The sequence below is a fragment of the Rhea americana genome, unplaced genomic scaffold (genome assembly GCF_003343005.1).
Source record: "Rhea americana isolate MKP2758 unplaced genomic scaffold, rheAme1 scaffold_12, whole genome shotgun sequence".
Lineage (NCBI taxonomy): Eukaryota > Metazoa > Chordata > Aves > Rheiformes > Rheidae > Rhea > Rhea americana.
The window spans coordinates 5,834,022-5,848,843 of NW_028185261.1; the positions used below are offsets into that span (position 1 = coordinate 5,834,022).

Sequence of the window (14,822 nt, forward strand, 5' to 3'; positions counted from 1 at the left end):
GCCGGGAAGCAAAGGTCACCGCGGGCGCCCAGCCCAGCGCCGGGCTGCTGCCGAGCCCCACATCAGGAAGCGGCGTGCCCTATTTGTCACGCGTTTGACAGCTAAGTTCATTAAGGTTTAAATAAGAAGGAATAAAAGTAAAAAATGTTTACATACCCAGCGTCTCTTTTTTCGGCAGCTACCAAAGAGCTAGGTGTGCAGAGAGAGGGACTGCACCCTTTGTATATTATATTCTTGGGATCTCTTCAGTTTTCAAGTCTGATAGAGTCCTTTGCTTGGCAGATTAATGACGACTCCGTGTTTCTTAAGGGACGTGCTGAATTAATTATTTCGCAAATCACGTGGTCAAGACTTGTAGAAATCTATTCTTATCATCTTCCTTGCACTTTGAAATTCTGCCTGTTATGACGGTTCCTAGCAAGATTATTTTGGTCTCTAGGCTTGTACCGAAAAAAAAAAAAAAAATCAGGGGAAAGGGCTAACAAACATGGCCGTTGGAAGCGGTGTGGCTCTGCATGGAGAGGTCCCTATTTACTGTACTGTACAGTGAGTGGTGTTTGCTATTGACTCTGCCTTTCCTCTTCATTCTTACCTTAACGACTAGTGGTGATATAATGTACAGAACTGTACTGATGCACTGGTAGTAACAGGAGGAGCCATTAAACAGGAGACAGAGAAAGTATAATCACAAAATGTGTCTCAATATTTAAACTTAGCGTGTGCTTACAAATGCCCCCCTCCCCGCACTCCATGCACTAAGGCACATGCCTTGTTTTGTACATTACGCGCCTTTCACAGTCTGAGCAAGGTACTGTATTTTTGGACACACGCCTTGACCATGCTTCAAGAGAGGACAAGTCCCCTGTGCCAAAAAAACTGTGACAAAGATAGTGCAATACACTTTTGTTAGCTAGGAGTATGTATTATTGTCTGAGATGCTTGCACGGGGTAGAGAAAAAAAAACAGTGTTTGCCTGAGGTCCACGTGAAAGTTTAAACTAAGTTTGCCTTTTCTTGTGATCTTCCATTTGTATCAGCTGGAAAAGCGTAACTTAGTGATCAGACGAAACTACTCATTGAATTTTAATCTTAATTTTTCCACTTCTTTGTAAATTGATTTCTTCCAGGACCCCCCCACACACACGCACACACAAATCTGTGGGGGATCGAGGTGACTTCAGGTGTGGCTCCCTGATTCCTACCACACAAGCACAAATCTGGGAGTCGTTCTAAGAGGCCTTGTTAAATGCAAAGCAGTAGCAAATGGGTGATAGGCACTTTTAACTGCAGCCTGAATGTAAATATAGACTACAGCTTGGCCCCTGGTCACACCATTATGGCTAGGGCAATCAGCAAACCTGTTCAAAGGGACATTTGGAAGGATGCGATGCAGAGTCCCTCATCTCTTAACACTGTAATGATGGGAGGGACAAGCATTTTCACTGAAGATAGACCCACCTTGTAAGGACTATTTGTTCAAGGTACAAAACAGAATCTCTTTCTCTACATCTTTTATTATTTCAAATATATATGGAGGACTTACATCAAAACTACAGGTGACAATTAGTATAAATAGCGTTTTAATCAATGGCAGCAAAAACATTGGTAAAGTCTATAAAAGCATCACACTTTAACAGAGATGAGGGTGCTCTTGGACAACGTGATCCTTTAACAAAAGGCTTCAATACACAACGTTTTATCCACTATAAACAAAAATAAACAGCTTCTCTTCCTACACAAAATAACTCTTGAGGAGAATTAAAAATCAATAAAAATAAACCCCAGTTTTTTTTTCCACGGGAGATAATGCCCAGTGTGTGCTTCATGGCGTTATTACACACATTCCTGACCATTCAGAGCATTGGCAGCCGGAAACTATTTACCTGTTTTGGTGCCTTCTGCCTCCAGTTTACCTATTCTCAGAGCTCACAGCGTAACCACTACTTCCAGTGCCCCAGCCTTGCTCAAAGGGGACTTGCAGACAGGCTTGTACGAGCTGTGCCTGCTGAACCCAACTGTCCTGGCGATATTAACATTTCAAAAGACAATGAGACAAATTCTGCTCCCAGCTACATCCTCGTTTGACTTCAGTGGGTGGAGGAAGGAAATCTGGGAGCAGGATTTAGCCCTTTAACTTAGGTAGCGATCCCAGACGATAAGAAACACAAAGCAAGGAATTGCTTATCCATGGAAATTAATTTCCAGAACTGTACCCACTGATGACAAAGTTGGTAGCTTTCTCTCTCAAATAACGTGTTTGAGCTGCTCCAAGTCAGTTTATCACAGACCTTAAGCAAACAGTGTGAGTCTATGAGGGAGATTTTCAAGAAGAGCAGCCAGAGGACTTTTTTTTTTTTTTTTTTTTTTTTTTTCCCTCCTCATGGCTTCATATGAAGAGCAAAGGCAGGACTTTGGACAAGTCTGGAGACGGAAGGCTGCTACTGCAAGAACTGGGTGGAACAAAACTTGCAAACTTGTCTAAGGAATTCTCTCCTCAAGCGCTACTGCTAACTGCTCTCCATGSCAGAGAAAGGGAAGAGTAGTTTGGGTCCAAAAGGTTAAGGGTTTAGAGGTCACTCTTCCCGGCTGAAATACAACTAATCGAATAGAAAATTTGTCCTCTGGGTGAACCTGTTCCTGCAATTTAGCCGAACTTCAGTAAAATACCTTTTCAGCTTCTCAACGTGAAGGCGTCAGAAAAAAGACGTCTTTACTATGTATGAACTCTGTGCTTTTTGTCATAGAAACAATGATGCGAATAATGCAGGAATATCCATCTTTAATATCACGACGTGGAGATATTCAAGGATTGCCATGTGCAAGTCTGAGAACTGGGCTAACCCTAAGGAAGAACAAAGAGTTTCCCCCAGGCTCTAAAACAAAAGACCAAGTCCTGCAAGATACTTTGCGGACTTCTAGGGACGAGAAAAGGGCAGAAATTAACCGCTGACCACAGTCAATTTTGCCGAATACATACATTTTGAAAGCTCGCCTTTTATTTCCGAGTTTATGCAAGCCGAGTTTTCCTGGCGTTTCCCCGAGTGAGTTCAGAAATCAACATGTCCTCAACGGGAGACGCTCAGCCTAGACCTGGGCACTTTAAAGAGGACTCACACGTTCCTGTTTCAATCTCCCTTTAAACAAGTGGAACTGGAGMTTTTAGTCTCGGTTTCCCTCTTTTTCCTCTCCTCTCTGATAGCACGCTGAGGATCTGGCTGCCCCGAGGGTACCAGAGCTGGGGACGGAGCCCTCAGCCCGCCCGAGCGGAGGTGCAGGGGCCGAGGGAGCTGGTTTGGCTGGGTTTGCTGCTTACAGGGCAGGATTCTTGCCCCCAAACTTTGGCACGATGCAAACGGCAGCCACGGACAAATGCTTGGATATCAGCCCAGCTCTGCTCCCTGTCCAACCTTCCACCTTCCCCTGAAACTAAGTTGCTGAGATTTCTGAACATTTCACTTAAGTGTCGTGGTTTGCTTATAAACAATCACTGTTCTTAAAAAAAAAAAAAAGAAAAAGAAAAAAAAAGAAAAGAAAAGAAAGAAAAAAAGTAACACAAATAACCCAAAACAAAACAAAGCAACAACCCACGCAGACCGTCTCTGTTTTGGACAGTAAATAAATTTTAAATCAGACAGAAAGAATGGATTCAGATTTGAGGAAAAAAATGGTTCAAACAATACCAGCAATCACTTTGATTTTTCACTCTGGGGTTTTCTTTTTAGTTTATTTTTCTTTCCTTTTTWTATATATATATATATATGAGGTATCGTTGGTTTAAAGTACAGCGCAGAGCAGAGCAGACTTTGGAAACAGATTTTTAAGCTTGTTAGCCCTGGATGTTATAGGGTAAGGAGTAGGGACGCTTTTTCTATTCACGGAGAAGGAAATGCAAAAAATGGGACAAGAAAGTTGTGTACGTTCAAGACAAGTAAACATTATACATGTGTTCATGAGACTGGGAAGGAAAAAAAATCCGTATTTCAGCTCCCCTTTCCCATTTTTGGTTTGACTATTTTTCTTTTCATTTTATATTCATTCGTCTACATAACAAATAAATAAATACACTAACACAATCAGAACATAAAATAACCCGTTTTCACTTAATTCCTATGCACATCTGAGACGTTATGGAAATGAGCAAGTATTTTCATTACACCAAGAAAGGTAAAGCAGCACAAAAAGTTCACAAATACTAGTCTTCATTGTTAAATAAAAGACTATACTATAATTTTCCAGTCCTCAACTTGCCCAAATGCATCATCCCGAAATTGCATGGGATAAAAAGACAATTAAAAGCAGAAATCTCAGAATAAAGCATCTAACCTTCACTTTCAAATTCAAAACTGAAACACAGGACAGTTTCATTTTCAATGATTTATTACTATTAATGGACAGACGGTCTCCTTTAATATTTTCCCAATCCCCACTGCCTGCATGATGTAATTCTTCTCTTTTTTTTCTCTCTCTCTCTCTCTTTTTTTTTTAGGTTGTGCTAGTAGATGCAAATAAAATAAAGTCCAAAGTAGCGTCATTTTGTCTCCTTTGTACAACAGTACCTTAAAGAAAGATGACAGTTTCTTGATTCTTTAGCTGCTACATGCAGGTTCTGCTTGGATAATGTCAGTTATGTACAGTACTGGTCAGAATCAAAGGATGAAATGGAAAATTTCACCTCTTCTATAAAGTTGTCAAGTCAGTCTGATGGTCCTTGGAAACAGTCTGTAAATGTGGGTTTGAACCAGAGGAAGAAGATCTGCCCTTCGTGTTGGGCAGTTTGTGATCTTTTTTCCACTTCATTCTTCGGTTCTGAAACCAGATCTTGATCTGGCGCTCAGAGAGACACAAAGTGTGGGCTATCTCAATACGGCGGCGCCTAGTCAGGTACCTGTTAAAATGAAATTCTTTTTCCAGTTCTAGGACTTGCTGTCTGGTGTAAGCTGTTCGGGAGCGTTTAGGTTCCCCTCCGTTGTAATTGGGATTCACTGGGAAAAAAATACGGAGAACTTTACAAATCTAATCTTGACTTCCCGGTCCGACTTTACAAAACAAAACCTTACGAGCTGCGAGCATGTGGCCGGGCTGGATTCATCACAGTTGCTTACAATGGATGTGCTGTTTTCACCCTTACTTAACACAGGCGCTAGAGCCGCGCCGAGCTAGGTAGGCTGGAAGCCTCCAAGAGGCTTCGAAAATGGAGTTTCCTCCTGCATAGAAAAGACCCACATGGCCAACGGCCTATTTCCTCAGCAATAAAAATTTATGACGAGTGTAATTGGCTACCTCGGTTTAAAAACCTCGTCCAGGCGCCTTGCGAGGACTCGAGCACCCATCTCTGAGGACAACCGCAAGCAGGGTAGAAGAGCAAAGTAAGAAGAGGATCCTTACCCGAGTTAACATGGACTTTCTTCATCCAGGGATAAACTACTGCTGGCTGCTTAACTGCTGCCCCGTTTGGGGGTTTGAGGGCCGGCTGCTGGCTGCAGGCGCGGGAGGTGGGCAGCGGAGGCGGCGGACAGTGCTCTGCCGGCCCGGGGAAGGGGCCCGGGGGGCCGGACTGCTCCTGCCCGTGACCCCGCGGCTGCACGGCGGAGCCCTGGGCATTGCTACAGCTAAAGGGCGGCTCGCTGTAGTTTGACCGTGGGTAGATTCCCTGATGCTGGAAATCAGAGCCCTGCGAGGCACTGTAGTACTCTGAACCCTGCTCGGCTAGGTAGCTATTCTGCAAATATTCCTCGCAAGGAGGAAATTTGGGATCCACATATTTAGAGTTCACCATATACGAACTCATGGCCATTAATTTCTGAAGGTAGAAAATACTAATTTTTCTCGTGTTGTCTTTTTTTCTCCTTCCATAGAGCCCTCCTACTTGCTGTCAACTGAATAAAGTTAGGCGTGCATGTGACCGGGCCGGCCAATGGGGAGGCAGCGAGCTGATCACCGGATTTGTGTGCAGCTCATAATTTCCACGAATTTAACTAAATAATATACGTGTAATCAAGTGACCCCGCTCCGGCAGGTTTTACCCTCCGAACCAGATATCAGGGTTTTAGGAATACTCATCAAGCGACGGTCGCCTGCCTGACCCTCAGGTACAGCCAGCCTTTTGTCTGGGCTGACTTTGCTAACCTCTGACGCCCTTCCGTCTAATTCACCAGCCAGAATCTCCACCAGGGTTTGCTACGTTGGTTAAAAATAAAATATCGAAAGAAACTGAAAGAGCGAGGAGCTGAAGTAGGAGTAAAAGGGAGGAAACTGATAAGGAGGCAAGAAAAAGAAAAGACATCAAAGAGGGTAATATGATGTACAATAGATCTGTCCTGTCTTTGTCTCACAGAGGTCATCCAAAAGTTACCAGAATTTAGTTCTGCTGAATAAAATTAGGCAATCAGTAACTTCTCATTCACTTTGCAAACCTCAATATATACGTGTGTATACGTATACACACAGACACACATATATATGTAAGTATATACGTATATGTGTACAAAATCATACAGATAACAAGAAATTGTTCACTTTTAACCACTAAAGTTCAGTCAATTGAACTGGAGATGGCATTTAATTATGTTTAAAATATCACAGGTTTAATGAGATAAATTCAGTCTTCATTCATCAATATCATTCCTGGAGCACAAGTAAATACATTCCAGTTAGTCGAATGCTGCTTTTGCTGCTGTTGTAAATATTTTGATGAGATCTGGACACTTGACAGGAAAATTTTGCCAGCGTCTGGCATATCTAGCTAATTTATAAGTATCTTTTCAAAGATTTATGCACTGTTTTTTTTTCTCCAGAAAATTTGCAGCTCTTGCGAGATTAACTGTTTAAATTCGCAGTCTATTAATGGCAGTTACGATTGAACGACAAATGAAATTTAAAGAAATGTTTTAATGTATAGTAAATATGAGAGAGGCAGCAAAACTTTTAGAATTTCTCAACATTCAACATGCACGTGTATTTTGATTCCGTCAGTATTTAAACTTCTAACCATTTGCAGAAAGGTGAAGTTTTTGCATCGACCATATATTCCCCTAGAATCGAATCTGTGACTATATGAATACCACACAAATTCGGTTCTACAGGGTATATATAGACAACGTAATAACATTCTGTTTTCGTCTACAGTATATCAGGTCATTGCAATTCTCTTATTCCTTACTGTCTTCTGAGGAATGCAAACTATTCTGTGGGGATAAAGCTCTGAAATACGGATTTGCAGAAAGATGGGATTTCAGAAAAGATTCACGGTAGTTATTATTGATGAAATAGAGTTCTAAGACTCTGTACCAATTTATAGMGACGAATTTCGACTAACAAATTCTCTGTAAGACCTGCTGATCACTTTAAATGCTCTGTCGTTTACAGATACTAGATGCTAGTAGTCAAATTGCTCTATTTAGAACAATAATAGTTAAAAACATATAGAAAAGAGGGTTTTATCTGTCTAGTCTAACACAGATCTGAAAAGATTTTACCTAATTAGAATTTCCCCCACAAAAGAATTAAAAGCAAACAAAAAAAATCGAAACAGAAGCAAAACAGCCGACAACAGAAACAGCGATTCGTGGATAAAACGAGATTCAAGGCTGGAGTTAGCTGTTCTCGGGAAGAAGAGAATTTCCAAATTTACCTTCATCCCATTATGCTGCTCTAGTTATTATCCCCGCTGGCTGCGTGTGAGCCGCAGCCTCGCACCCTCCCCAGGTTCTCCCCGCCGTAGCGTTTATGGTGAAGGGCAGGGCGAGAGGTCATTCGAAATCATTTACAAACATATCACCAAGTTTCATTATTTCTACTTTGTCGACAGCAGCACACAGGAGTACAAAAGTTCATGAATTGTGTCTGACCCAGCTCCTCTCTGCTGTCCCGCGGGCAACCTCTTCTCCTTCGAATATTTAAAACAAGGAACATAAGGACAAATAATAGTGCGGGTGCGATACACACAGGCACTGCGAAGGGCAGATTTGGGGGTGTTGGGTTTATCCGAGCGGCATGCACCGGTTGGTCTGCTTGGCTCCAGCTCCCAGCTGCCTAATCTGGGGGCTGCTGCTTCCAAACATCTGCTTTCTGACCACTGCGGTGGCATCTCCTTCACAGCAAGTGCAACTCCAAACGAGTCGGTGTCCCTAGTCTCGCTTTTCCCGGATTATTTAAATCTCCACCCAACTCTGTGAGCGGGGCGCCCCGTTGCCCCCCTCCCCGGGCGGGGGCGGGGGGCGCCGGCTGGACGGGGCGGGCGCAGACCCCTCCCGCGCCGGGCTCGCACGTGGGCGAGCCCCGAGCCCCGACGGCCCCGACGGTGCTGGGGAAGCAGCAGCTCCTGCCCTGCCTAATACTACACATTTTCATATTTGTTAGACGCTGTGACCTGTGTTTCACCTTATTGCACGACTTGCTCAGACAGGTCAAAGCCAAAGAGTTATTGATGAACAAAAGCGTTATATATTCACCTCCTGTTCAACTGCCCATACAAAACGCTTTTGATCCATCAGCCTTTTTGTATTCTGCTTCATAATCAGTATGCTAAATGTACGTTGGCAGAAAGCAAGAAATCCATACATTTAGGGACGGGCCTGGGATAACATGCCAAGTGCATCAATGTGTCGCAGGGCTGAGCTACAGGGGGAGGAACGTTACCTATGGAACAACGTTAAAAAAGCAGCGCTGGAGGCAATTGTTTATTTCGTTTTTAARGGGCTTAAAATCCAATATCACAACGTAAAGTGAAAAGAGAAAGAGAAGCCTGGCATGAAGTAGAGAAAGAGATGATTTTTCAGAAAGCTTGGAGAGGAAACAGGGAGAAATGCAAATAAACACAGCTTCACTCCTGTACATTCTCCCGGCGAGAGCATGGTTTGCAGAAGCGGGAAGGGCAGTATGTCTGTAATGAATCTTCAAATATCACAGGCTTTGTTTTCCTCTTTGAGAGACAAGCCAGCCTCAGTCTGAAGCACCGGTACTAATGCATTTAGTCCTCCTTARAGCAGCCAGAACGGTTCAACAGCATTTCCTGCTCCATATCTAGCTGCCCTCTTCCCACCCACACCCTCATCCGCCCTCTGTCCCCAGTTCAGCTCATTTTCAACCATCAAAAATACGGAACGCACTAAAGGCTGCCCTCATAAGCTCAGCTATCCATTCTCTTCACAGTGTTTAAATCCATATTTGATTCTCATTTGCCCAGAGAGACTCTGTACCAGAGCAGAGGATCAATGCTACTGCTTAGAATAATGCAATTGCACCACTAGACTAACAACTCGGCTCGCTGATGCTGACAACGTCCAAATACCAGTACGCCTCTCATTCATTCATGATGCTACTTCTAACGAGGTTAAAATGAGATAACAAGCACAACTCTGTTGTAATCCCGTCTGGAAAAATAGAGGAGGAGTAGCCGAGATTATGAGACGCTGCGGTATAACGTGACAGATCCAGTATTTGCGCGGGGAGGCGCTGTATGGTTCTACCAAGTTAAAATGGTAACCCTGCTAATTGCTTCAAAGCGCTTAAGAGCRGTATGACACCTGTACAGCCCCACGGAGACCGTACCTCTACCTCTAATGCTAGCTAGGCTTTTCCAGGACATGACACCGCAAACCGAAACACCAAGAGCATTCACATGCTGACTTAAGCTTTTTGTAGTAATATTCAGCAGGGATACGTCTGGTTTAATTGCTCCAATCTGAGGAAAAGAAGCAGCATTTTCAAGCAACGCCAACTGTGCAAAAAAYGAGAGGTTACTCACCGTAGATGTCTTTCCATGCTGCCGAACCTGTTGCAATAAAAACGTTTGTTACTGTTGTATTCCACATACGAGTGATATTTCTTTAGAACAGTTAGCGAACAGATCTGATAGATGAACACAGAGGAGAGCTGGTGGTAAATCCTGCGGGCAGGCAGACTGATGGGGTGGAAGCCCCTTCTGAATGAGGACCACATTGCATACAGACAGTTTTTATGAACACATGCTTTCCCTGTGTCTGGGGTGTGATCTTTCACTTTTAATATTCATAGTCTTGATTTTATACCAGATAATTTCTAAAGGGATGAAAAGTCAGACCTCCCTCTTTCACTACTGGAAAAGAAAAAAGAATAACAATGGCCTTTTTTTGTTCTGTGGTAATTCAATCGCTTACAAATGAAATATTCAGATCACCTTTGCTAAACCATCACCCATAAAATGTCACAAGACATGTAGCACCGTATTCACGCTGAGCATAGAAAGAAGAAAAAAATACAGGAATAGGTCTCGGGTTACGCCAAGATAGATAGCCTTTAAGACCACGTAATTACCCAAACATTAACCATGAGCCATGCGTCTTTGTTTGCGTTATAAAAGGATAGATTTGACTCCAACTTTGCTTCAAATCTTTTAATAAATGCATTCAAATATCACAATTGAAGGGGGAAGCACGCATTTAGTCCAATGCTGCTGAAATGCAGGATATATTTAAAGGTAAAATACCAATATAAGGGTCCTTTGCTGTAAGCAAATTTTCACCTCTTCTTTTGCCTTCCCGCATTATCTTGGAGAGTTGCTGTATTACATGCAGAGCAATTGCCTAGGTAACAATAGTTCGCTACACAGAGCTTCCCAAGATTGCCTTTTTTTTTTTTTTAAGTTCGCCCTACTCTGGATAGCACTCAGAGCTTGCAACAAGAACAGTGGAATAATATTAGCAGTTCGACACTAAACAATACTTTGCTGTTCCATTTCTTTTCCTTTTTCCTTTCTTTTTTTCTTTTTTCTTTTTTTTTTTAAAGGTTAGTTTCAAATAAGACGCTTCATTGCATTCGATATCTCGGGCAAGGAACAGCAAGTTAATCGCAGCTTTTCTCTAGCTATTTGAGCTCTACCTGCTCATTTCTCAGAGCGAAGCTCGTTAACATTTCCAGCTAAGCACTATTTGTATCTCACTCGCATATAGCTTAAAGAAGCACAAAGACATCGGAGCAACTCGATCACGTAGGTGGCTGCACGAAGGATAGCGGACTTACTGCGAGCTTCCCTCTGGCAGGGCAAACCTGGGAGCAGAGGTGTCTCCATGGCCGCGGTCCCGCAGAAGGCTCCTTGCTAACACTTCCCCGATTACTGCTTCCAGGAACGAAAGCATCTGCACTTGTATGCTCTTAAACTAATTTATGGTGGGAATTATATTTTGGCTTGTCAACTCTCAAGCCATAAAACAAAGTTTATTGGAATCACGTGCTTCTAAATAGCCACTCAGGACCTATCTCTGCGGAACCATAAATAACCTTCAGCTTTAAACTTTTATTCGCTAAATAAAGGTTCGCTGAATCTGTCCTATAAAATGGGACCGGTTCAGAATAGCGGGGATGCGCGGAAGGTCGGGTCCGCGGCGCTAGCCGGCCTTTCAAAGGGGCACGTTGTAAGGAAAGCTGCTGGGGGGGGGGGTCGCGCTCCCGAATTGCTCTTGCGAAGGTGCCTTGCGCCGTGGGTACCAATTCTTTGCACCTCTATGGGAGGGGGAGCTCATCGCCAGGAAGGAACAGGGAGGTGATCGCTGCGGGGCGGGAGCGCACCTTTTCCCTCTCCCCGGAAGTTTATGACATTTTGGTCAGACGCCGCTGGAAAAACGTTTTGGACTCCTTCATCTCATAAACTGTTGCTCAGGGGAGTTGTGCCAGGGGTTGCGGGCTCTGCAGACACCCGCCGGACGTTTGCAAGAGACCAAACTGCTGGAAACAGCCAGGGCACCGGGCTTTGGAAAGGGAGAAAGTGTGAAGCTTGCCACAATGAGATCTTTGAGGACTGGAAGTTTAAGGAGGGTTATAAAACAATAAAACCGCCCTGGTGTGAAGGGAGCAGGGTGTGAGTTGGCAAATGAGAATTTCAAGGAGTCTAAGCACAGGAAGTCAAATGTCCCTGGCAGTCGCGCAGCCGCCTTTTGCACAAAGGGAACCGGTGCTCGGTCCCCGATCTGYCCCCGCTCAGTCGAGGGATTCGGAGCGGCCAGGAGTGGCGCGTCCGAGAGCGTCCGTCCCGTCGGGTCCCGCTGCCCGCAGGTGCGGGCAGGCAGCGCCCAGCGGCGCCTCCGCGCTCCGCTGTGGAAGATAAGCCAGCTCCAGCTCCTGACTGGGTGGTGGCACCAGCCGGCTGGTGCCTCTCTAACGCGAGAGTTAGCTCCCTCCTGGTCTGTGCATACTTGGCATCGCCATTTCCTGTCTCCGTGGAACAAATCTAGAAATACAAGCTTGAATCTGCTAAAACACCTAGCTTAACCCCCATCATGGCCTTTAAGTTCCCCACTCACAGTTGGTCAAATTGTTTTTTCCACCAGACAGCAGGAGACATCCTGAATTCTTGCAAATAGCCTCTTTCCTGCATCTTATTTACGATACAGGGTTATTTGGAGTTCTGTCTTTCTGTGTGAATGCTTTAACCAAAAAGCATCACCGCCGTGCACTATTAAAGGCCAAAGCTGTGCAATGTTTTTTTCCTCCTGTGCCCGCTGCTGCCCAGGACCACTGGTGGAAACTGTGCATCAGGTGACATTTAAGGAGAAATGCGTAGTCGGGGAAACCCTGGGGCGGCCCCGGGGGAACGGGCTCCTCCGCGCCTGCAGCCTGAYGGCGCGGCCCGGCGAAGGGGCTGTGGCAGGGCCGGCGCCACCGACAGCCCGACCCGCGGCGGGGGGAGCCCTGGCCCSGACGGGGAGCCCCCGGCTCCTGCCGGCTGCAGCGCTGGGCCGCCCCTCGGGCGGGGAAGCTCCCCACGGGGCTCTAGCCCGTGCTCCGGCCCGGGGGCTGGCAGCAGCTGGAGGCCGGGGGACCCTGACAAATGCACCATCCCGACAGGCCTCCAGGGGAACCACTGTAGGGACAGGCAGCTTCAGGAAGCCAGACGCGCCCGGGAGCCTGCAGTCGCTCAACAGCCCCCCCGCGACGCAGCGGCCCGACGTGCGGCGCGCCCGTGGCTCCCCACGGCTCCCCGAGGGGAGGCGAGCGCAGGGGCGTCGGGAGGCGCTCAGCCAGCCGCTGCCTGACCGCCAGATGTGGGAGTAGTTTCCCGGGGAAGATGGGAGAAAAGGCTATGGATCCGCCTGTGAGGGGGGAGGGTGCACTGGGAAAGTCACCATCTGATTCTGCAGCTTGATTCTTAGTCATCATAATCTGGTTTTCTCATATTTCAGTTGACTTTCCCATTGCACACTCCCCGCGGAGGCTACTAGCTCTCTTGGCGAGCCTCGAGGCCAAGAAAAGACTCATGCACATAATGGCCCTGGGAACCAGACACTGCTCACCAGATCTACTCGTGCGAATTTGGGAAGAGACGAGTCCTTGAGAAGGAAGAAAAACTGGCAGCACTGGGAGGCTTCCGAAGCAGAACATTAACCCACTAAAACTAAGCAAAGGCGTGCAGAGTGCTGCGAAGGGAGCAGGTGTTGCAGCAAGGGGTGTGAGCAGAGGTCGGGAGCCTTCACCCCTCGCTTTAATCCGAGTGGGAGCAGCAGACCCGAGAATGGGTTTCTCAGCAAGAGTCTGCTCCCAAAAATGCCCTGGAGGTCTTGGAGTTGGGACTGGGAAAGGAGAGCTAGTACAAAGCTCATTAGAGAGATACAAATCGCTGTAATCTAGGGGTAAGATTAAAGTTTCTCCAGCTGAATAATYCTAGCTCTAAGGTTCTGAACAGGGGATTGTGAGGATTTTCACATTTCCTATTCCAAAATGCAGATGTGGAAGATGACTTTGAAGCTCTGGCTAGTTCACTCACTAGGCCTTTATGACTATTCTCATTTTGGGGAACCGATGATCTTGRAATGGATAAGATATGGAATGAAGTAACTCCAGAATAATTGGTTTCCCTGTAGTAATTGTTGCAATAAAAAGGTTGGGAAAATTGCATCGCATATGTAAAACACTGTCTCTCTTGAAGCTGATTGACTGCATCCTACCCTGAGGACCATGCAGTCACGAAATGATAGGCTCCATCTCTGACTTTAAAGACCTTTTGAGTGCCTTAGTAGCATCCAACGCATTCGCTCTCGCTGCTTGTGTCGTAACTTCGACCTCTCTGCAGACACCCCCACACCCACGGCCTCGAAAATCTGGATGTGGGCATGCAAAGGCCCCGCACCCCGAGGGCGAGCCCGAGGGAGAGCAGGCCCTAGGGGGTGCCGGAGGGGGCCACCCGCGCCCGGAGCATGAAGGGGGCAGTGGGCGCCCGGGGTGAGCGGGGCAGGGGGTGACGARCGCCGTGGAGGGGACCCGCGGGAGCGCCCGGCCCGCTGCCGGGGCCGCCGGGGTCACGTCGGGCACGGCCGGGGAAGGGGAGCCCCGAGGGCGGGAGGCAGAGGCGGGGAAACGCGCAGGCTCCCGGGCCTGCAGGACGCAGGGGAGCGGGGGCGCGCTCTGGACGGGGCCCGCCGGCGGGGAGGGATGGGCGCGGGCAACATCGCTGCTCAGGCACCGACATCAAAGCGGCAGCAAAGGACATGGTGGCTGCCCGACATCAAAGAGCGGGCTGGTGCCACGGGAGGCCGGCGAGCAGCTCCTCTGAGCGCTGGCGAGCCGCCGCGGCCGAGGCGGGTCTGGCCCACCTTGGGGCGCACGGCTCTGCGCGGGCCCGGGGGGCTAGAGGTACTGAGAGAACTGACGCCCAGCAGCGGGGCGGCTCTGGGGACTGGGTGAAGACGCTCCAAAGTAGCGTCGGGCCCAGAGGGGGTCGGACCGACAGCTCCGGCCCTCCCGCGGGCTCCCCCCCGGGGCGGGCAGGACGCAGCCCGCCGCGGCCGGGGCCGGGGCCGGGCAGAGAGGGAGGGCGAGGCGGAGGGCAACTCTGCGAGGCGGGAAGGCGGCCAG

The 14,822-nt window shown here is 47.1% G+C and overlaps 1 protein-coding gene across 2 annotated transcripts; it reads right to left on the minus strand.

The window, feature by feature from the left end:
- Positions 1-1,427: 1,427 nt before the first annotated feature.
- HOXD4 (homeobox D4) lies at positions 1,428-11,991 on the minus strand. Of its 2 annotated transcripts, XM_085322533.1 has the most exons (3): positions 10,998-11,991; positions 9,745-9,771; positions 1,428-4,981 (listed from the first exon to the last, which is right to left on the minus strand). In XM_085322533.1, the coding sequence occupies exons 1-3, from the start codon at positions 11,044-11,046 to the stop codon at positions 4,677-4,679; spliced, it is 381 nt and encodes a 126-aa protein (XP_085178659.1). In that variant the 5' UTR covers positions 11,047-11,991; the 3' UTR covers positions 1,428-4,676. The 2 variants fall into 2 exon arrangements, with proteins under 2 accessions (XP_085178659.1, XP_085178652.1); XM_085322526.1 differs by lacking the exons at positions 9,745-9,771; positions 10,998-11,991 and adding an exon at positions 5,385-5,825.
- Between the last annotated feature and the right edge of the window lie 2,831 nt (positions 11,992-14,822).